The sequence below is a fragment of the Erinaceus europaeus genome, chromosome 7 (assembly GCF_950295315.1).
Source record: "Erinaceus europaeus chromosome 7, mEriEur2.1, whole genome shotgun sequence".
In the NCBI taxonomy this organism is placed as follows: Eukaryota; Metazoa; Chordata; class Mammalia; order Eulipotyphla; family Erinaceidae; genus Erinaceus; species Erinaceus europaeus.
Window position 1 is genome coordinate 91664197 of NC_080168.1, and position 23826 is coordinate 91688022.

General features: G+C 38.9%; 1 protein-coding gene across 1 annotated transcript in view; it reads right to left on the bottom strand.

Annotated features, from left to right (window-relative positions):
- TRHDE (thyrotropin releasing hormone degrading enzyme) overlaps nt 1–23826 on the bottom strand; it is a 161563-nt gene that overhangs the window by 114049 nt on the left and 23688 nt on the right. Inside the window, exons 2-4 of the mRNA XM_060194935.1 lie at nt 11814–11879; nt 10948–11129; nt 6971–7059 (exon numbers count right to left, since the gene is read on the bottom strand). Of these exons, the coding sequence (XP_060050918.1) occupies nt 6971–7059; nt 10948–11129; nt 11814–11879 (337 nt within the window). The remainder of the gene's footprint in view (nt 1–6970; nt 7060–10947; nt 11130–11813; nt 11880–23826) is intronic.

Genomic DNA, 23826 nt, shown 5'->3' on the forward strand with positions numbered 1-23826 from the left:
AAAAAAAATAGTATTGTGAACAGGAATCAGGATGGCCATAGGAAAATAGAATTCTTGTCCCCGTCATTTATGTAAAATGTTTAAGCTTAGATAATTGATTCTCTTGGGTTCTCAATTTTCTTACCTGTAAGTTAATGGTCAAAGAATGATATTTAAAGTGATTTCCAATTTTATGCTCGCCAAAGAAGGGACTCATTTTATTTATTTATTTATTTATAATTTTAGAATTCTACTCAACTCATACATAGAACATAAGAAAATTAATCTGGGCCATAAGGAGAATTAGTAGGTGTGCGTACGGTTTATTGTGGAAGAAACTAGGTTTAACACCCACCAAGTATCATCTGAGAGCACCAAGACAGAACCAGGGGTGCTCTGTGGCTAGAAGACTGATGCTTTTGGTCTTTCTCTTTCTCCTTTCCCTTTCTCTCTCTAAAAATATAGACTAAAAATATGACCAGGAAGATAAAGAACTGAATCTGAGCCCGTTGGTGCTTTAGGCATGAAAATCTGCTAAGCTGTCAAGTTTCTGGTAACTTCCATGTGTACAATATATTTTGCAAATTTAATGGGCTTCTTCACACAATTTCAGAAAAGCTTCATATTGTCACCCCATTTTATAGATGTAAAAAAGTTAACAAGAGGGGAGTCGGGCTGTAGCACAGCGGGTTAAGCGCAGATGGCGCAAAGCACAAGGACCGGCATAAGGATCCTGGTTCGAACCCCGGCTCCCCACCTGCAGGGGAGTTGCTTCACAGGCAGAGAAGCAGGTCTGCAGGTGTCTATCTTTCTCTCCTCCTCTCTGTCTTCCCCTCCTCTCTCCATTTCTCTCTGTCCTATCCAACAACGACAATAACAATAATAACTACAACAATAAAACAACAAGGGCAACAAAAGGGAATAAATAAATAAAATAAATATTTTTTAAAAAGTTAACAAGAAAGTATGACATTTAGAAAAACTGAAATAACCTCAGAAATGTTTTAATTAATCTCTTCTGAATTTAGAGAAGCATAATTAAGACTGAAATAATGAGGGATACTATGTCTCATGACCAACTATATGTCTTCAAATAATTAAGAATTTTGTATCAATTTTTTTAAAAAAACTTCAATTGAATTCACTTGTGTTAAGAGCAAGTCAGATATTTTTCACTTAAGAAGGAGCTATTTAAAAATTGTACATAATGTGAAAACACGAAGCTTAAAATGTGAATAGTGGTCCAGGAGATGGTGCAGTGGCTAAGGAACTAGACTCTCAACCACGAGATCCTGAGCTCAATCCCTGGCAGCACATGTACCAAAGTGATGTCTGGCTCTTTCTCTCTCTCCTCCTATCTTTCTTATTAATAAATAAATAAAATATTTTTAAAATGTGAATATACCATCTATTTTTATAAAATTTTGAAATAGTTGTGAATACCTATGGTATTTAGTGTATTTTTAAATGTGATTTTCTGTTTACAATTTATATGGCTGACCACCTTACCTGCTATATTTGAACTTAGTTTTTAATTGTGTTCCATTCAAGAATTTATAGGTATAATAGAGAAATAGGGAAATAATCTCTAAACCCTTGCCTTCATCTGATATGAATAAGATGGGCAGAATTATATTGTTTTTAAGTATGCCATTATTAATTAGATAACTAAAACATGAAGGTTATTACTGTTCATGAAGATTTTTATGTCTTTGTTATAAATGAGATCTTAGGAAAAACGATTCCCTGAAAGATTTTGTAATAGATTTTTAAATACCTTTTTCACTCTAGTTAATTATATCTCTAAAATGTTCTTCAAATTAACTAATGACAAGCAATGAATTTTAAAGAGATCTTTTCCAATATCCTAATGAGGTACAGTATGTGATGAGTACCATAATAAAAAAGTATGGAAGGTATAGCAGTTAAATAATCTATTTAGAATGTATTCAAATGATGCAAGATATAGACTCTATCAAGACACAAAGTAGTTGGCATTTTATAAGATTTTAGACTTTAATATTCTTCCTTTTGTAATAAAAAGTTAAATGAGACCAGGTCACCTCAAGTTGGCTGGTTGAAAAACAACAACAAACAAAAATTCCAATTCAGATTTTTAAAAAGTCAATCTGGGTGATACGAGTAATAATTGAAACAGGTATAGCAGGCGCATTTTCTCAATGAATGAGAATCAAATTAAAGTATGCTCTGAAGAAACAACAAGCCAACATGGTTGTGCTTGATCCAATCTAGCAAAGTGTGTGTGTGTGTGTGTGTGTGTGTGTGTGTGTGTGTGTGTGTGTGTGTGTGTGTGTGTGTATGAATAAAGATGGTCAATTTAGAACAGAAAGATCAATATTTTAGGACAACTTAGGAAATTTAAATTTCTCAGTCCCAATTTTTCTTTGTACAAAAACTATTAAAACAAAATACACTGACCCTGAGGTTCTCCTGCAGAACTGAAGTTACAAAAGTGGCAGAGGGGAAGGTGAGAAAGGGAGAAAGGTAGAATGGGGAAGAAAATTGGCACATTGTGGTGGCACAGTTTAGCAATAGACAAACTGAAAAGATGATCTTGTACATAAAACATATACAGGTCTGTAAACCAATATCACCATAGTAAATGATAATTGCTTAGAATTTTTCTAAATTATCTTTATGAATTTGATAGAGACAGCTATAAATTAAGAGGGGTAGGGGAGATAGAGAGGAAGAGAGACAAAGACACACCTGCAGCCCTACTCCACAACTTGCAAAGCTTTCCCCCTGCAGGTGGGACCAGGGGCTTCAACCCTGGTCCTTGAGTACTGTAACTAACATGTGAGCTTAACTAGGTGTGCCACATGTTATATTATGTTTTTTTATTATTGGACACAGGCAGCTATAAATTGAGAGGGAGGGGAAGATAGAGATGGAGAGAGAGAAGAGGAGGGGGAGAGAGGTAGGGGAGGGAGAGAGGGAGAGAGGGAGAGAAGGAGAGAGAGAGAGAGAGAGAGAGAGAGAGAGAGAGACCTACAGCCCTGCTTCACCACTTGCAAAGTTTTCCCACTGCAGGTGGAAACTTGGGACTTGAACCTGGGTCCTTGCACATTGTAACATGTGTACTCAAAAAAGTGCATCACTACCAACACCAATAATAATTATTATTTTAGAGGCTTGTGAGTCTCCTATGAATCAGCACTTGAGGAAAGCACTAAACACTATATTATTGTTACTGTTTACTTTGTTATTTCAGAATCAAATTATCTTATAATGCAGATCTTTTCTTTCCTAACAATTAACATTAAATTTGTCACTTTCCAGTTGTTGTTAACTGAATAACTAAATAAGAGACATGTTGTAATGTCTTGATTCTCTGAATGTTACTAGTAAAAATAAAAGATAACTTATTTTGTCTATTTCAAGTAACTAAAAGCTTAATTTAAAAATTATTTTAGGCTTAAATGATCTATGTTTTACCCAGGAATTGATTATTCATTTAGAAGGTTTAAAAATTGAGAAGGGAAAAGTTTATGATGAGTCAAAATAATTTTGTAATTCTATATGGCTTTCCCTTCCAATTTCATGAAGTTGTGTCTATATTACTAATAATGAAAACTTTAAAAACATTGATTTCTTTGTTGTAATTAAAATTGTACTTATAAGTAGTATAGATGTCCAGAGAAATAGCTCAGCTGAATGAAAGACTTGAATGACTAAGACTCTAAGTTCAGCCCCAGTATATTATAGTCCAAATAGTAATCTGACTTCTTTCACTTGCATTCTCCTCCTCACATAAAATTTTCTCTCAAGGGAGTTGGGCAGTAGTGCAGCAGGTTAAGCATATGTGGCGCAAAGCACAAGGACCGGTTCGAGCCCCCCCCGCTCCCCACTTGTAGGGGGATGATTTCACAAGCAGTGAAACAGGTCTGCAGGTGTCTATCTTTCTCTCCCCCTCTCTGTCTTCCCCTCCTCTCTCCATTTCTCTCTGTCTTATACTACAATGACGACATCAATAACAACAGCAATAATAAAATAAAGGGGCAATGACAGGGAAAATAAATAAATAAATATGATATGAAAAAGATAAAAGCTAATACCCTTTTTATTTTTCTGGAGTCAGTCATTTATTCAACATAACAAAGAAGGATTTTTTAAGCTCTTTCATTTTTTTATTGAGTGTTACAAAACTTTAGTTGTCACAAGAGTATAATTTCACATCTCCACAAAATATATTAGCATACCTCATCCACCACCAAAGTATCATCTTTCTCCACCCTGGGTCAAGGGATCCCTTCCCCATTCTGCACCTGCCCCTTTTAGAACAGGTACTATTGGGGATACTGAGGCTCAGAGATAAAGCCACTTACATCACTTTGGGGTAGATGTCATCATTTACAGTTTCCCCACTTTCTCTGCTCCACTTGCCTATCTACACAAACACATACACACACACACACACACACACACACACACACACACACACACACACACACACACACACACAAGAGGTACCAGGAGCTGACTGTGATGTTTTCTCTCTCTGTCTCTCTGTCTCTCTGCCTCTCTCTCTCTTTCTCTCTCTCTCTCTCTCTCTCTCCCTCCCTCCCTCCCTCCCTCCCTCCTCTTTTGGGTTTCTCTGCAAAGTGAGCAGGGATCTCTGGTCTGCCCTTGTTAGACCTCCAGCAGCACCAGTTTTTACGACAACAGCATTATAATTTGATACTCCTGCACTTGCTGCCAAATAATAAAGGACTTGAAGACAAAATTGAATACTCTTATAATGAGAATAAGCTGGCAGAATAGAAGGTTTGCTTTCCTTTAGATCTCTCTCAAAAAAATTCTCCCACCCTCACTATGAATGACCAGTAAGAACTGCCCCCACTCTCCGAATGTTTCCAGCTGTGACCATGGACTGCACACACAGACTGACAGGAACTCGCAGGTTTTACAGGCTCCTGTGCTAAATATGAATAGATATGGGCCCCAAGCCAGACTGAAGTGGTAAATAATTAGCTTTATTTATATATTTTCTTCAAGTTTAGGAGCTACTCTCTGCCCTGATCCAGATTTCTAGTCCTATAGTTCTATGCTCAACTCTGACTCCATCTACCCAGACAATATTTGAAATTCACCTGCAGGTTAGACATTAAGCTCCAACAAAAGTTAGCACAGTCATAGGCATCTAGGAGAATACCTAAAATAAGACTTCTAGCTTTTACCAACCCTAAAATCTCTATTCACAGCTGCTCTATTCCTACCTTATGGTTCCTGTTAAACATTTTATCCGACTTTATATCTTACTGCATTTCAGCCACCAAGTTGCAGATACTATTACAATTTCATCCTGAACTCCCTGGGCAGATAGATGACTTCACCGATGTGTCCTGGAACCTCACCTCTCCAGAGCCTTACCCCTAAGGGAAAGACAGAAGCAGACTGTGTATATGAAGTGACCTGCTAACGCCCGTGTCCAGTGGAGAAGCAATTACAAAATCCAGACCTTCCACCTTCAGAACCCCGTACTGAATTTTGGTCTATAATCTCCAAGGGGTAAGTGAAGGGGAAGATCACCAGGAGGCTCTGAACTCCAATTCCATCAAGACCCAGAGAGAAAAGAGGGGGGGGGGGAAGGCACTTAGAGGTAGTAGGTGTGGGGGAACAGGTGGTGGCATACCTGGTTGAACACACACATTATAATGTCCAAGGACCCAGGTTCAAGCCCCTGGTCCCCACGTGCAGGGGGAAAGCTTCACAAGTGCAAAAACAGTGCTGCAGGTGTCTCTCTTTTTCTCTCCCTTTCTATCTCCTCCTCCCCTCTCAGTTTCTCTCAAGAGAAAGCATTTTACTGTCTTTCTAAGTACTATTTAATTTCATGCTTCTAGCAATTCTATGCAGTGATAACTTCAGTCTAATAATTGGACTATTCCACTAATAATTCACTACTTTCATTCACCATTTCATAACAAATTAGGTAGATAAATATAGCCACATAAAGGTAAGAAGGTAAAAATAAAAATAAATAATATAGTGAATATGAATTCAATATCATGTTAAAAGCACTAGCTCCAAGAAATCCAAGAAGGGATAATTTATAATAAGCAGTTAAAAAGGAGAAATGTCAATGAATTTTCAAGTATTTCAGTGCTCCCTTATTATTATGTGAACATTCTTACACAATGTAAATAAACAGAAGCATGCATTTTTATAATGTGACTTAAAATATATCAATATGAACATTTGAATAAAAACTTAACTTGAAATACAAGTATTTACATTTCTGCTTAGTAGATTCGAGTCTCCTGAGAACTTTTTCTATACACAGGCATATTTATGGCTTCATTTCTTACATATACCCCTTGTAATAGCAAAACTAAGGGGAAGAAACCATGTTTAATTAATTACATCATCTAATTTAATAAAAGGCTTATAGGTGTTTAAAATCATGCCTACAAAGCAGCAAAAATAACACCAATTAGCAAAATATAAGGAATCCATAAACAAAATAAAATGTGAAAATGCTTGCCATCTCAATCTAAAAGAAGCATTACATAAAAGACTTTTTTTTTCAATTCAATAGAAAACAGAAATAAAAGGAACCAGTTTCATACTCTGGCATGAAGGATTTAGATTGAATTCAAGAAATAGGTTTCTGACAGTGAATTGAAATAGGTCACTATCTTATTGAAAATATTTAGAAATAGAAGGTTTCAATTTTCTGTGCTACCTGAGATTCGACCCTTCCTAAGGGATGATCTGGAAACTTATTGATACCCCTCCCTTCCTTAAATATGATTATCTAATTCTATGAAATACTGATTCACCTGTCCTTTTAAAAGTAACTTTGCTGAAAAGATTGCAGGAAATTTAATAAAAACATGTCCTATGTTTCAATATTTCTTCCTAACTTGTCTTTTCCACATTTTATAACAACTGAACTACAACAAGAAGTTAAGCTGCTGGACAATTATCTGAAACCAAATAGTTCCTTGGGGTAGAAAATCTATTTTACCTGATTTGTTAGACACCCAAATAATTACTTCTGAAGACACATGGCTCCTATTTCCTACCACAATAGTTAATGGAATCTGCCACAGGTAACTGCAAAAAAAAAAAAATAGAATAAATAATAATAATAATAATAAATAAGGGAAGGGGTTAAGGATAAGAATAGTAATTATCAAATAAGCAGTATTTCCTATATATTTTCTTTTTTTTATTATTATTCTCTTCAGGCAAACTAAAAAATGTACTCAGTAACAATAGTAAGGAGTAAGTCAAGCAGATGACTTCACTCATTTAATGAAACTAAGTAGTCTTGACCTCTAAGAGTTTTAATGCCAATACAAAATTGAGACTGCCTAAAAAATTATTTATTCTTAAAAAAACTGCATTTTGCAATTAGTATAAGAAATAACAGAAACCTATAAATCTGAGCCACACGATATATTGATTATGGTCTAAAAATAATTTCTTTCTGCTTGTCTCTACATTGGATTAATACACATTTCAACAATTTCAGTATTTAGATTTCAACAAGCATCTTATTTATTCTAGAACATTTTCTGTGAAAAAAAAAAGTTTAACTCAACTTACCTAAAATACTATGCAAGTTAAAAGAAAAAAAAGGGGGGAAATTAATTTTATTCCTCTCCTTTAACGTAGATCAATCTGAGAATACTATGAGATCATTTTAATGTGGTGTTTATACATGGAATTTCTAAATTAATGTCTAAAAACTGTTGTCCAGTATGCAAGGAATGAATCAGTCTGAGATATTTTAGAAAGCTTTTTTCTGGGTCAGAATTAAAGCTCACCTGTGTGCTTGTTTTGTCATGTACATGACCCACGGATGAACCCAGCACCCAGCACATCAGAGGAAACCTTAGTGTGCAGTCCTTTCCTCCCCGCCTCTGTTTCTGCTTTGTTTCTCTGTCTAAAAGGAATGTCAGCGTGTAGTAGTGAATTCCCAGCAATAACAACAAAAAAAGCATTTTCTAAGTCAGAAACAGAAGGATGAATATGGGATAATCTCACTCACAGGCAGAAGTTGAAAAACAAGGTCAGAAGAGAAAAAATCTAAGCAGAACTTGGACAGGAGTTGCTGTATTGCACCAAAGTAAAAGACTCTGGGGTGGGTTGGGGTGAGACTTCAGGTCCTGACACAGGATGGCAGAGGACCTAGTGGAGGTTGTATTGTTGTGTGGAAAACTGAGAAACGTTATGCATATACAAACTACTGTATTGGCTAGCAACTGTAAAATATTAATCCCCCAATAAAGAACTTTTAAGAAGCATTTTTGGTAATTTGACTTTTTTCATAATAAAAATTCATACTATTATTTACATAAAGTAAATGAATTTAATTTCAGGTAAGTAGCTAGAAAAAAGCAGACTGGATTTCAAATCAATCCAAGACTAAATTTTCTTTCTTTCTCTAGAATAAAGATTGAGTGTCTTGACTCCTCGTGGCACCATTAGTAACAAGGAGAGCCAACACTATGCAGCATGTGAAAATAAATTTGATTTTTTAAATGTAAATACATATATATATATATATATATATATATATATACACACACACTGTGTGAACTCAATAACTGAGAGTGAGAGGAAAATGCTGTAATTTGCATTATGTAGTAAGGACTTAGGAAGACTATGTACAAAGGGCAGATGAAATTGCTTTTGAAACGTTGATCATAATGTTACAGTGAATTAAGTGAACAAGAATATAACATTAAATACTAGAGCTTTCAACTGCAAGCTCTCTTATTTTAAAATAAAAAAATAAATGTTGAAATTAGCTGAGAGATCATACATTATGCTATTCAGTATTTTTATGCCAGCTTCTCAGGGTACAATATGACCCACATGATTTTATACTGTAGCAAAAGCAAAGTTCTACAGGAGTTACAATTATTTATACAGCCAGGGAACATTTCTGACTTTATATAGTCAGGCTCATGGCAGTTACACCTGACATAGGCTATAGGCTGCCAGAGTACTTTTGTTCAAAATTTGTTCTGTCATTTACATGTCCTTTAAGTTTTTCTGCAACCGTGATGCTTATGCCGTACTGATCATCTGCAAAGGCATGGTTTGAACCCCCTCTAACTTTACTATAGTCCAGTTGCTTTTATGGACTTCCTACAAATCCAGTGTAGATATTTAAAATGTTTAGTCACAGACTAGACATTGGGTGATGAGAGACACCATCTGGCAGCAGCTGGAGGAAACCATGTTAGGTGAAGTAGCACTGCCATTCTTTGACAGTGTGGAAAGGCAACACTGCATTCCATGGGTTCAGACACTGGGACTGCAAAGGGCAGTTTGTTGAAGTAATTGTTTTATTTAATGTGAGTTTTTAATCAGTGATTTAATAATATTTACAGGATTATAAAGTTATGGGGGTATAGTTCAACACCACCAAAGTTCTGTGACTTGCCCCCACACTGATAACCATTTTCTCACAAAGACTTAGAAATGGGGCTGAGTGGTGGTGCACCTGGTTAAGTGCACATATCACAATGTGAAAGGACACAAGTTTGAGCCTGTAGTTCCCACCTACAGGGGGAAAGCTTTGCAAGTGGTGAAGCAATGCTGAAAGTCTCTCTCTGTCTCTCCCTCTCTACCTTCCCCCTCCCTCTCAATTTCGGGCTGTCGCTATCGAATAAAAAAAAGATGATAAAAAATTAAAAATAAAGACTTAGAAGCAGTTTGCAGCATGGCTACTTTGTCTTTTCTGTAACTAGGCCCCTAATAACATGAAACACAGTAAGAAAACATAAAGTAGAAAAGGCACTACAAGCTAAAAAAAAAAAAATCAGACTAATTGTTGAGAATACGGAATGAAAGGACCCTAGAAATATCTATGTACAGGGAATAGCTACGAACATGCTGAATTGTGTACAGAAGATATGTACAATGCTCTAGATTTCTGTGTCCCAAAGTAAGGCAGGTGCACATTGTTTGTCCAGAGCCTATAACAAAATTTCACTTAGGCAAAAGTCTGGCCTGTACCTACTGATGACAGCAATGCCTTGCTAAGCAAAAGGGCCTGATAGCTGGGTGGTTGGTAAGTTTACACGACTGATGGCATAATGGCTCTATGGCTGGGTCCCAGTACAGGATGAGAGTCACAACATACTCCGTAGGTGTCACACAAACATTCTCCAGAAATTGCTTATATTTGTCTAACTTGCTTTGAACTTCTGCTTTTTTTTTTCCCTTCATGTATCTATATCAAATACCAATAAAAAGAGCCCTCAGCCTTCGTTTGCTGCTGCATTCAGGACTTCCTTGTTTATAGGGAAACTCTTGAATATAATCCCTCAGGCCAAGGCTCACTCACTGTATTATGTGTGTGTGTCTTTTCTTTCATTTCTGGTTCATGTCGGGACCTGAAGCCCAACAACAACAACAACAACAACAACAACAAAATCAAAGTTAGAAGTACACTGTCATGAAAAATATGGAAAGCTAACTTATTTTTGATACTAAGTGACATTGACAGACCATTTAAAAACATTTACAGTTTGAACTTCATTGGTTCAATTTTTTTGTTTGTTATTTTGATTAATTTTTGGATTACTGGCTTGTAGGGGACCAACTCAGCCATCTGTCTCCTAACCGAGCCCCCTACATTGGCTTCTGCTCTTGTTCATTTTTTAAGATTCACTTTGGTTAATTCCATTCAATTTACTGAATTCAATTCAAGAAATACTTTCAGTGAAAAGGAAAAAGATGATTGTTAAATTTGGCATGATTTTTTTTTTAATTCTAGTTTCCTAAATAAAAACAACTGACTTGCTAGCACCTTGATGGTTAAAATGTCTATGAATGTGAGTGAGTGAGGACTCTCACATGAAAATTTAAAAACGCAAATTATTTTACTCATGACATTTCAGAAGTGTTATTTCAATGCTATTTTAAATTACTAAAAATTAAACAATGATCAAAGTAATTTTTCATGTTAAATAGCTGTTTTACCTGTTATTATGAAGTGCTTTAGTTTTAGCACTGATGTCATAAATAAAATGCTGTTGGGTAATTATTATTCTATGTTCTGCTGTTGTATTTCCCAAAATGGTGATAACTGGGTAACCCATCTGGAGAGTCCACTGATCCATTACTTCTTGTATATTTACATACTTCCTATTCCTTTTTAAAGCCTTTATAAGCAAAAATATATAGATTAGTTTTATAAACATAATGAACATTAATCCATTTTCATTTTTGCCTTTATGATTTACCTATGAAACATTTAAAACCAATGAAGCTAACATAATGTGTTAGTATAATGAATCTTTTTGCCTTAAGTTAGCTTTGTGAACATACATATAGAGAGAAATAAAAGTTTTATTAGCTCTGAAGAATTTACCTAATGGATGATAAACCGTACTTTATTGTTAAGGCATGCATTTTCAGCATCATTAAATATCAATGTCTATTGTTTCTGGTACCAAATTAAAATGTTATGCACATAGAAATATCTTTAAAGCATCAATATTAGCATCATTAAATATCAACGTCTATTGTTTCTGGTACCAAATTAAAATGTTATGCACATAGGAATATCTTTAAAACATCAATATTTCTCTTAAACATCAGTATCTGATATATTAAAATTATATTACAAAGCATTATCTTACTTAAAAGTAGGCAAGGCATCTTTTACTACCATTTATTGTCTAGGTATTTTAAAATCCCATAATCTTCACAACATATCAAGAATAAAACAAGAAAACAGTAATAGCTAAAGGAAAATATAAAAAGATAAAACTATTAGTGCCGTAAAAGTGATGGATTTCTGGACAGAAGACTTAAATACTCAAAAAAGATTTCCTATATTTTACCTCTGATAGTGTGCTCCAGAGATCATTTCTGGCTGCATTGCCAAACTTGTGAATGGTTAAATAATCCTACAAAGAATAGAAAATGTAATTACAATTCAAAGGCTAAGTAATTATCAGTAAACACATTTATTTCTCAATTCAATTAACCATTTCCATTTGTTGAAATTATATTAATACAAATAGAAATATATGCAAAATGACAAAGAATCCCATTTTAAGATACTCCAAGACATTTGACTATAGCATATTTCTTAATTAAGACATCAAATGATACTAATCTCTCAAAATTATTTTCATGGTCATAATCATTTTCTATGATTTCCAAGGTCAAGGAACCTTCATTAATTTCATGAGTCAACCTCAGTCAATTTCGAAGTAAATACCCTTAGAGTGAAATATTTAGGAGAAATTTTCCCATCAGGCTTTTAAATTTAAGTGTTGAAAAATATTTTGTTTTATTAAAAAGTACTGGGCATACTGAAGAGAGATTGCTTAGACAAAAGAGTCCCTAAAAAGGATAGGTCATCTAACCCAAAAATATTTATTCCCATGACTTTGAAACAATATTAATGTATAGGAAAATCAGCCTCAATTGAATTTAATATTTTCTGGTTTATATTTGCCATTTCCCATCTAACTGCTACTAGTTAAATCTATACTCTTTCAATCTGATTCATTCCTGCTCCCTTCTAAGAAACATGGATTAATGTTTCTATAAAGGTATAATTTAGATATGGCTTCTAAACATTATTTTTTCTCTGAATCAAAGCAGAAAAAAATGAAAGAACATAGTTTTATGCTACCAAAGAGTATTCCTGTCTCCATCTTTAATCCCATCATATCTACATCATGTAGATAGTAAACAAAATTCCTAATTTACATCACAGTACTCAACTCAAAATAATTTTTGCTGACTCCTTTCAACACTTTGTGTGGAATGGAATATTTTGGGGATAGCTAAAGGTTGGGAAGCAAATTTTTTGAAACACAAACTATAGCACTTGTGACAGATTCAGTTTTGTATACAAGGCACAGCACAACACAGTAACTACCTACAAGTATGTATATACATTTTTGATGGGGGGATGCTGGAGTCTCACATTTGTATGACTAAACTGCTCCCAGGCTGATTTTTCCTTTTTTTTTTTTAGACACAGGGAAGAAAGGAATAAGTAAGGGAGAAAGGGAGTAAGGGAAGGAGGGAGAGGGAGAGAGACAGAGAAAAAGAGAGAGAGAGAGGGAAGGAGGGAGAGAGAGAGAGAGCAGGAGGGAGAGAAAGAGGGAAGGAGAGAGAGAGAGAGAGAGAAAAACACCAATGCTTCCTTCAATGCAGTGGGGGGCTGGACTTGAACCTGGGTTGTACACATAGGAAGGGAATACACTAACCAAGTGAGCGATTTCACTGCTCCTCTCTTTTTTCTATTTCAGATAGAGAGGAGAGCCACTAAAGCACAACCCCATCTAAGGTGCTTCCTCTAGTGCTTTCCATGTTTGCTTATGGTGCCAAGGCTCAAACCTGGGTCTCCAGACATGGTATGGGCACATTCTAACAGTGACCTATCTCCCAGCCTAAAATTTAAAACCATGAAAGTACATCATCATATGTAAAGTGGGAGTTAGACCTTTTATTCAAATCCAAGCTCCATTGTGCCCCGGCTAGATATGATCCAGAAACGTGACACAACTTCTTTGTGTCTAGCTTCATCTTTATAAAATGGGGCACTGAAAGTGCCTGTTGTATAATGTATTTCTGAGAAATAAATGATTTAATGTGTACAGTGTCAAAAGAGTAAAGAGTATCTAGTAGACAGAAAGTGTACAGTAAACAGTTAATAGGGCTGTTCTTATCATTTTAAGCTAGACATTAGAAATGTGCATAACAGTTGAATGGTAAATCATTAACCTCCTAATTAAAAATAAAAGAAATGTGCATAACAGAAGGAACGCTCGTCAAAAATAACACTTAACAAATACAGTGCATAAAAATAGTATTTGTCTGCTGTGAGTACAGTGTGAAGTGATATATATATTTTATCACATTCAACCCCTGTGACATGATGAAACAGACATATCATCAAGTTATTAATTAGGACCCTGAAGTCAGATTCCAGCTTATGTCTGAACTTTTACATATTATACAACTTTTGACCCAGCTCTAATATCCACTAGATAACCCACAGATAACTAAGAGGCAGGTTCATTGTCCTTCCCTATATCAACTTCTTTTGGCAACCTTGCTGGTAAAAGTATCCTTTCAGGGGCCAGACAGTAGTGCAGCAGGTCAAGAACCTATGGCATGAAACAAAAGGACCAGTTTAAGGATCCTAGTTTGAGCTCCTGGCTCCCCACCTGCAGGGGGGCTGCTTCACAGGCGGCGAAACAGGTCTTCAAGTGTCTATCTTTCTTTTTTTTTTTTTTTACATCCCACCTCCCTCACTTCTCAGGTGTCTATCTTTCTCTCCCCCTTTTTGTCATCCCCTCCTCTCTCGATTTCTCTGTCCTATCCAACAACAACAATAACAGAAATGGCAACAATAACAACAAGAGCAACAAAAATGGCCTCCAGGAGTAGCAGATTCGTAGTGCTGGCATGGAGCCCTAGTGATAATCCTGTGGGCAAAAAAAAAAAAAAAAAGTATAGATATCTTTTCATTCACCTCAGCCCCGGTTATCTTTGATGCTTCTATTACTACACATTCAGTTAGTGGTTCACAGGTTCACATCTCAAATATTCCCAAGACTTCACCTTTATTTTATTTGGATGACTACTACTGCTCGGACCCCTACTGTGTCCTTTTCAAATCTGATCTCAAACATGCAGATATAACACTTTTCATCAAATATACTCAAAGTCTCTGCTGCATTATTCTAGTGTAATTTAAAAATGAACCTCATAGTCTGCTCCCTCTATACTTTTTTTTTGATACATTTGGTATCTCATTGCTGCCTGCTTTAAAGTGGTCACTTTCAGGCTTCTGAAGCCATGCAATGCATTTTTTTCTCTTTCCTAGTTCTATACATATGCCCTTCTCTGCATATATTCTTTTTCCTACTGCCTACTTTTACTCAGTCTGCAGGACCCAAGTTTGATGTATTTTCTCCAGAAATACTTCTTTATTCACTCACATTCCCTATCTCCTTCTGAGGGTTACATATCGTTTTGTTTTGTTTTGTTTTTTCCTTCCGGGTTATTGCTGGGGCTCAGTGCCTGCACTACAAATCTACTGCTCCTGGAGGTCTTTTTTTTTTTTTTTCCATTTTGTTGTCCTGGTTGTTATTATTGTTGTTGTCGTTGGATAGGACAGAGAGAAATGAAGTGAGGAGGGGAAGAGAAATGGGGGGAGAAAGATTCACACTGGCAGACCTGTTTCACCACTTGTGAAGTGATCTACCTGCATGTGGGGAGCTGAGTGCTCGAGCCAGGATCCTTATGCCAAGTGCACTTAACCCACCGTGCTACCACCCGGCCCCCAAATAGCCTTCTTCTGTGCTCACACATTGTCTATTTGCTTTCCCACAGAGTCTGTGAGCTTGGTGAAAGTTGGAACCCTGTTACTTCTCTTTACTACCTTTTAATGGATATTGAGGTGCTCAGAGTAGTACACAACAGATGCTCAGCATAACTGAGTGACTTCTGAAATTTTTTATCTATTTATTTATTATTGGACAGAAACAGATAAATTGAGACAGGAGAGGGAGATAGAAAGGGAGAGTGACAGAATGACACCTGATGTTCTACTTCAGCACTCGAAGCTTTCCCCCTGCAGTTGGAGACCAGGGCCTTGAACCTGGGGCCTTGTGTATAGTAATGTGAGTGCTTAACCAGGTGAGCCACTGCCTGGCTCCTACTGTTATTTTTTTAAGGAGAGAGAGGTATATTTCTGTATCTGTCAGGTTTCCCTTGAATGTCATATTTCACCATGACTAAAAGACCTAATTTTACTATCATATATAAAATCTGTAATTGCATATGTCACCAAAAGACGGCAGGCTATTGAATATGAGACAATTTCAGTTTTACTTCCTTTGCTAACAAGTGGCATGGATCATAACGCTTGATGTCTAAAAAGCCAGTGGGAATAATAAAGACAAAGAGAAAAGTAAAAAGTGATCTGAGGAAGTAAAACACTATTAACTTTTAAGGTTTGCATGGAAATAATTATGTAATACTTGTTCTCCTATTAATGAGTCCTTTAATATGTCAGAAAAGGGGAATGACTGACGAAAAGGTTTTATCCTCAGAACACAGAGATAAACGTAGATAACTTCAAGATAAACCTAGGATTCATGGATTGGTTTATATGTGCTTAGTGTCAAAAAGTATTCCAACCCTATAATGATGTTTTTAAGAACAAGATTCATCGTCTCCCACTATATAAAGGTATGGCAGAGACTCACTCTTCCAAGTTTCCTTTATCTTTTTTACCTTTATTTTGGCTTCATACTCAGTTTGGGGGCTAGATGGCTGCAATAATACCAGTACCCATATTTAGACAAAACATCACACACCATGGGGCACAGTATCTCCCACAAAAACCACTTTGTAAGAATCTATAAAACTTTCCCTTTGAGCCCTGCATCAAACTCACCAATGATTCTCTTTGTCAGAATTGGATTAGATGCTCTGACTAAAGTCTATTGAGGGAGTGACTGTCAGTATGGTTTGAGGAATTGCACAAGGAAAGACCAATTCTGTGAAGTATGTGGTTGTATAGAATAAGTGGAGGCTGACCCAGTAGAGTGCACACATAACGTTGTGTGAGGATCTGGGTTCCATCCCCACCTACAAAAGGCAAACTTCACAAACAGAGAAGTAGTACTGCAGGTCTCTCTCCCTTTCTCTCCCTCTCCTCGCTCTCCTCTCCCTCTCCCTCTCCCTCTCTGTCTCTGTCTCCTCCCTTTTTCCTCTCAATTTCTCTCCAATATATGTGACAGGAAGGGTGATGAACTCAAGCCCCAGTGATAATTCTTATGGTAATTTGTTGTATGCTTTACATTGGGTTGTTCTAGCTCTCCCCCTGCCAAGAAAATTGGTTCAGCCTGCTAGTTTCGCGGGCCGCTTGTCCCCGTCCCAAGGAACCCTGAGAGAGTTCCAGAGTTCCAGAGTTCGAGAGTGCTTGGCGCTGCCATGGGGAAAGAGGCAAGAGAGTTTTGTTTGGTGATTAGTTTGTCTTAGTTTATAAATCGTTGTTCCTGAATAAAGAAATACAGCTTCCCGGCCCAGCCGTATGTCTCTGGTTGTTTCTGTTACCCTCCCGTGAAGCTAGCCCAGCCAGTTAGAGCCTCCGAATTTTAACAACAAATGGCGCCCACGTGGACCTGACCTGCGCATCTCTCAGATAAGTGAAGACAATTTGGCTACCTATGTACTATGGCCTTCTCTTCTGCTTGTGAAGAGATTTCCAAAGACCTCTGCCCTTTCTTCACGAGACTGTTTCACTGTTTCTGGAACATTTATCTCTGGACCACTCTGTGGTTTCCATTCGCTCGGGAACACTCAGAACAGCCAGCAGAGTCGGGAGGAGCCAGCGGACGGGAGGCGAGGCGCGGAGCTGCTGTTTCCACCTGGTTAAACAGCCAGCAAGCTGGCTGTGCCCAGACAACCCTGCGCACCGTGCCCGCAGCCCCGCAGCCCCGCAGCCCGCAGGAGGCCGACGCCACCACACAGGAGCCCGATGCCAACACTCTAGAGCCCGATGCCAACATGCAGGAGCCTGATGCCAACACGCAAGATCCTGAGGCCAGCCCACAAGAGCCGGCTTTCCACCGAGTGGCGCAGGGCACTGGACGCGGGATCCCTCCACGCTGCTCGGCCACTGTGAGCAGGGCAGCAGATATGACAGGACCATGGGGCAGGGCCGCGGCGGCCTATCATGGCTGCCACCCCTGGGCACCTCGGCCCGCGCGTTCTACAAGGCTGGCCCACCCGCCCTTGTGCTATGAATTCTGGACAGATCCCGAACCTCCCGGGCTCCCTGCTAAAACTGGACACCCTGGTCAAGATCTCCAGCTCCGGTCTGAAGGCAGACAAGCTAGAGTACACAGATATTTGTACAGAGATCTCAACCTGCAATTCCTAGAAGTGGAGCTGCGCGGGAGGCCACCTCCGGATGGTGATCCCCCCCAACAACTAAGACAGTACATATCTAAATTCGTGTTTAAAATGACATGTCTTCGTAACAAAGGTTTCTCTCCTTGTGTATTAATGACTATGTTTATGTGTGTGTTTAAAGTTTGGTAAACAGTAACTTTAAGGCTAAATTCTTACTAGGCAAAGTTAAATAAAAAAGGTTTTCAACGTAATTCTCATAAAGATAAAATTAACTTACATTTAAAGTCTGAGATAAAAATTATCTCAGTTAACAATCAATATATTTTAACTAAGTTGGTCTAAACAAAAGCTGCGCACACCTAAGGTGTGTCTCCATCTTAAGTGGGTGGAACAAAAGGTTAAATAGATTTGTTGATATGTAAAACTCTCAATTACCTTCTCTATTAGAAATGGTAGATTACACAATGGCTATGCTAATTATTCTTATGCTTGAGGTTTTCTTTCATGCGCACACCTAGGGTGTGTCTCCATCTTGAATGGGTGTAACAAAAGGTTAAAAAGACATTGTTGATATGTAAAAGTCTCAAATTCCTTCTCTATTAGAAACGGTAGATTGCGCTATGATTATGCTAATGACAAGTTTTGTTTCATAGTAAGTAAATTGCAGCCAGCTGCCTTTGGGACTCTAGGCTGTTCCCCGCCCCCATACAAATGCCTATCGAGGCAAGTACGCCCCAAATGTTTTTTTTAAGCTGATAAAGTTTTGCCCACAGAGGCAAAAAAAAAATGGTCCCCTCAGGCCTTCCCTTGGCAGCACACTGGTTCTTGTTACTTGCTTACATGTTTCTCCATGTGGCCAGTTTATTTTTTAAAAATGCCTGTATGATATAGGTTTCTGTTCACCCCACACCCCTGATACTGTGGTCATTTAGTTAAAAAGAAAAGGGGAAATTGTTGTATGCTTTACATTGGGTTGTTCTAGCTCTCCCCCTGCCAAGAAAATTGGTTCAGTCCTGCTAGTTTCACTGGCCCGCTTTTCCCCGCCCCAAGGAACCCTGAGAGAGTTCCAGAGTTCCAGAGTTCGAGATAGGATGCATTGGATCGGCCTTCTTGTGGTGCATCCCATGAGTACCCATTCATTGGGGAAACTGATGATCCTTCCTAGCCGACTGAATCCACATGGATCCCAGTCACTTTCAAAGCCAGCAACAAGCAGCTCCTGACAGCTTTCAACCTGACCTGTTGACTGGCTATGGAAGAAGGGCAAACGCTAGAAGAAGAAGAGTTCGAGAGTGCTTGGTGCTGCCGTGGGGGAAAGAGGCAAGAGAGTTTTGTTTGGTGATTAGTTTGTCTTAGTTTATAAATCGTTGTTCCTGAATAAAGAAATACAGCTTCCCGGCCCAGCCGTATGTCTCTGGTCATCTCTGTTACCCGCCCGTGAAGCTAGCCCGGCCAGCTGAAGCTCCGAATTTTAACAACAGTATTTTTTTTAAAAAGTGACAAGAGGGAGTCCACGGTAGCACAGCAGGTTAAGTGCACATGGTGTGAAGAGCAAGGACCCGCCTAAGGATCCCGGTTGGAGCCCTAGCTCCCCACCTGCAGAGGAGTCACTTCACAGGCACTGAAGCAGGTATCTTTCTCTCCCCCTCTCTGTCTTCCCTTTCTCTATTTCTCACTATCCTATCTAACAATGACAACATCAATAACAACAACAATAGCAATAAAAACAAGGGCAACAAAAGGAAAAATAAATAAATATTAAAAAAAAGTGACAAGGGCCAGGTGTTGTTGCACTGGGTTAAGTGCACACAGTACAAAGCACAAGGACCTGCGCTCAAGGATCCTGGCTCCAGGTCCTAGCCCCCCACTTGCAGGGGGTAGCTTCACAAGCGGTGAAACAGGTCTGTAGGTGTCCTTCTTTCTCTCTTACTCTCTGTCTCCCCCTCCCACTATGCAAAAAAAATTTTTTAAATGCCTCTAGGAGGTGTAGCTTTGTATCGCAGGCACTGAGCCTCAGCAATAATCCTGGAGGCAAAAAAAAGTGTCAATATAAGAAAAACCACAAACTGGTTAAGATGAGCCTAGTCCATGAGTAGGTAAGCAGCACTGCTTTCTCCTCTGAGATGAGGGATACAATTCCAGGCCTCAGTGATACTTGGAAGTGGGAAGGAGAATGCCCTCTACCTATTGGATCAGTATAGAAAACTGCAGATAAATCCAAGCCTTACCTTTGCTCTGTGGCAAAAAATTGTACATAAGAGTCTGAAACAATATTAGTATCTATTAAGAATAACTGTACCTCAGAAAATTAAAGTGGGTATTTATCTTTTCACTTTGAGCTTCCAGCATATAAGCCTACTTTTTTTTCCTCCAAGGTTATTGCTGGGACTCGATGCCTGCACTGCAAAGCCACTGCTCCTAGAGGCCATTTTAACCATTTTTGATGCCCTTGTTGTTGTTATTGCTGTTACTGTTGTTGGATAGGACACAGAGAAATTGAGAGAGGAGGGGAAGATGGGGGGTGGAGAAAGAGACACCTGCAGCTCTGCTTTACCACTTGTGAAGTGAACCCCCTGCAGGTGGGGAGCTTGGGGCTTGAACTGGGATCCTTATGCTGGTCCTAAGCCTACTTTGCCACAAATTCTTGGAGGAAAGCAAAGGTCTGCTTCCACCCACAATTCCTCCCACCCCACCCCCACATACATATACTCTTAAAAGAAAATGGACCAAATATTAACTAATTCCTTATTACTTTCCCTGGCATGGAAATCTGCCGGGATAGCCTGAGGGTACTTCTTCCCGAGCTAGTGCTCTCTGGGTTGGAGAGAACTCAACTGGAGCTGATCTAGGCTGCTGTGTGGGAGAGGGATCAGGAACGCGTGCTGCACCAACTTCCGCAGGAGATACACTCTGGAACTCTCGGAGCCGGAAAGCAATTTCCAAGTGTCTTTAATCAGAAGAGCAGCTGTTTTTATACTCTCCAAGTAGGGTGGAAACAGGATGTGATATAGAGAGGGTGGAGAGAAAAGTGACTGGTGAAAATCAGAGTGTGACAAGGAGGGGGCAGAACAGGCGAGAATCCTATAACTGAACCACCAATGCCCTGGAGTGCTTTATGTAAAAGTGATTTATGTAAATAGACCAAACCTTTGGATCAGTAAAATCCCTATATAGGCATATGGTTAAGCAGAAGCCAGGGGGAGATGGCAACTACCCAACATCTCCCCCTTTCTTTTTAACTTTTTGCCATAGTATCAGGAGTGTGGGGCACTTTGTGAGGCAGGGAGACTGATAAGAGGCACACCTTTTTTGGGGTTCTACTGTCCCTCCTTGCTCAACCTCTCCGTGGAGAGAGAGACTAACAGGATTGACACACCCCTCAGGCTCAGGCCCTTCCAAGCTCAACCATATCCTCACAATTCCCCAACATCTTCCTCTTACTTAATGGCCATATATAACTGGGTCAATGTCTGTAAAAGGCTTCATCTCTGTCAGGGGAATAGCAGTGTAGGGGTGAACGGAAACCTGTTGGGAAGAAAGCAGAATGATAGTGTGTAAGTGTCTTTAAAAAGAACTAGCACAAGACGGAGGGATAAGTAAGAGTAGCAAGAGACAGAGTGAGCCTGATGGGTGGAGGAGTGGGGGCCTGATAAGCCGAGGGGCTAGAGGGGTGATCTGGCATTGCAAAATCCCGAGTCAGCCTGCTACAGTCATTCTTCAAGAAGTCCAGGAGTATAAAAGGAGTGTCCAGCAAGTTCTATAGAAGCATCAGTCCAATGTCAACGGCCAGGAAATAAATGCCACACGTCTATCTTGATGGAGGAGGACGGCCACCGGAACTTTTCTTCTCTGTAGAGAGTGACCTGGAACCGCCAAAACATGATGGGCGAAACAGAAGCAGGAAGAGCAGACACCGATGGTTGAGAGAAAGGCAGTAGGAAAGTCTTGTCCTTCGGAGTCTGTGAATCAGGTTCTCCAGATCGTGTCAGGTCACATCATGGGTTTCTGGGGATGGCTGTAATTGTGGGTGATGTCAGAGGTCAGGGATCCAAGATGGATTTCTGTGGATTCTATATGAGCAGATGCTTCTTTATGCGAAGGCTTGTCATAGCTGTAGTCAATTACTTATGAAAAAACTTTGTAACAAATTAGAAGTTTACTACAATTGATAACTCAATGATTATAACTGGTTTAGGTATCTTTATAATTTTGTGTAAAGGTCATCTTACGTGACCTCATGTAGCAGTCTTTATATAGCAAAGTTTTCATGAGACCCCTTCTGTTTCATTTGGTTTAAATCCCCCCTGCTTAACACTATTCTATTTACATAACCACTTCATTCTATTTATATAACCGCTGTTAACAAGCACCTCCCTCCAGGGCATTGGTTCAATCCCCACTGTTTCATGATATGTTTTTCCTCCACCCCCCCTCCTTGTCACACTCTGATTGTCACCAGTCACTTTTCTCTCCACCCTCTCTATGTCACACCCTGTTTCCACCCTACTTGTCAAGTATATATAAAGACAGCATTGTGAGTTTTAGAGTACTTTACCTTTAGTTTAGCTCAGCTCGGCTTAGATTGTGCTGCGTCCTGCATGAATAAAGAGATACTGCCTACAGCTCAACTATGAGTCCCTGGTCGTCTGTTACCTGCCCGTGAAGCCAGCCCGGCGAAAACAACATAACCCGTCGAAAACGACATATGGCGCAACAACGTGGGACCAGACCTGCGCAACTCCCAGATAAGTGAAGACTTTGCCTACCTATGCACTATGGTCTTCTCTTCTACTTACGAAGAGGTTTGCCAAAGCCTCTACTGTTTCATTATGAGACAGTTTCTCTGTCTCTGGAACATTTTACTCTGGGCCACACTTCGGTTCCCTCACCGGGAACTTTGGTTTCTTATGACCGGGATCATAGAGCTTGGGAGATGCACGGAGATTTCTCCTTGGACTTTCTGGATTCCCTCTCCCATGTTTCCTGAGGAAAAGGACTACATTTTGCTCCGGGCCACAGTTTGGTTCTTTATGACCGTGATCGTAGACCTTGGGATATGCATGGGGATTTCCCCTGGAACTTTCTGGACTTCTTCTCGAATGTTTCCCATGGAGAAGGACTACTCTAATTTGAAGAACATTCTCGAGTACCCTGGCAGTTCCCAAGTATGGAGACATGTGGTTAGTTCTACTCTCCTGATTGGATACTTTCTTCGATGGGAAGACACTTTTAAAAATGGGTGCCTGAAGCAATCCAGCAGGAACAGTCAGAAACACCCTAAATGGAATTTCGAGGACCTTTTTGGACTAGGTCGCCCTCCGGGGATTCTTAATCCTACATGGTGAGATCTTGATAATCTGGTTCAAGTTGCGTTTCATAAGAGAATGATTTGAATGACTGAATTTTTGTTTGACATTGACTTAAAAAAAAATGCTGGACGAAGCCATGATTTCTAGAGACATCCAGAAATAATCCAAAAAATTGTTTTTTTCCTCCTTTGATTTCTCTTTTACGTCTTGACATGAATCTGAAACGTTTAATCCTGAAAACTGTATGAGTTATGGGTGGGGCAGATAGTGCAATGATTATGTTAATTATTCTCATGCCTAAGGCTTTTAACCGTGGTTCTTCTGTTTACCTTTCCACATTTTATTGAGTTTAAAGTGTTTTAACAACCTTGAAATGATACTAGAAAGGACTTCCAATTATAATGGAGTTATCAATGATAGTAAACTTCTAATCTGCTACAAGTTTTGTTTGACAAGTAAGTGAATTTCAGCTGTCAAGTCTTCACATGAAAAAGCATCTACTCAAATGGAATTCCCGGAAATCCATTTGGACCCCTGTTCTCTGACATCGCCCCCGGAAACCAATAATGTGACCTGGCACGACCTGAAGAAACAGATTCACAGACTCGAAAGCTCACTCTCTACAGAAAAGCAGAATTCTGGTGGCCAACAT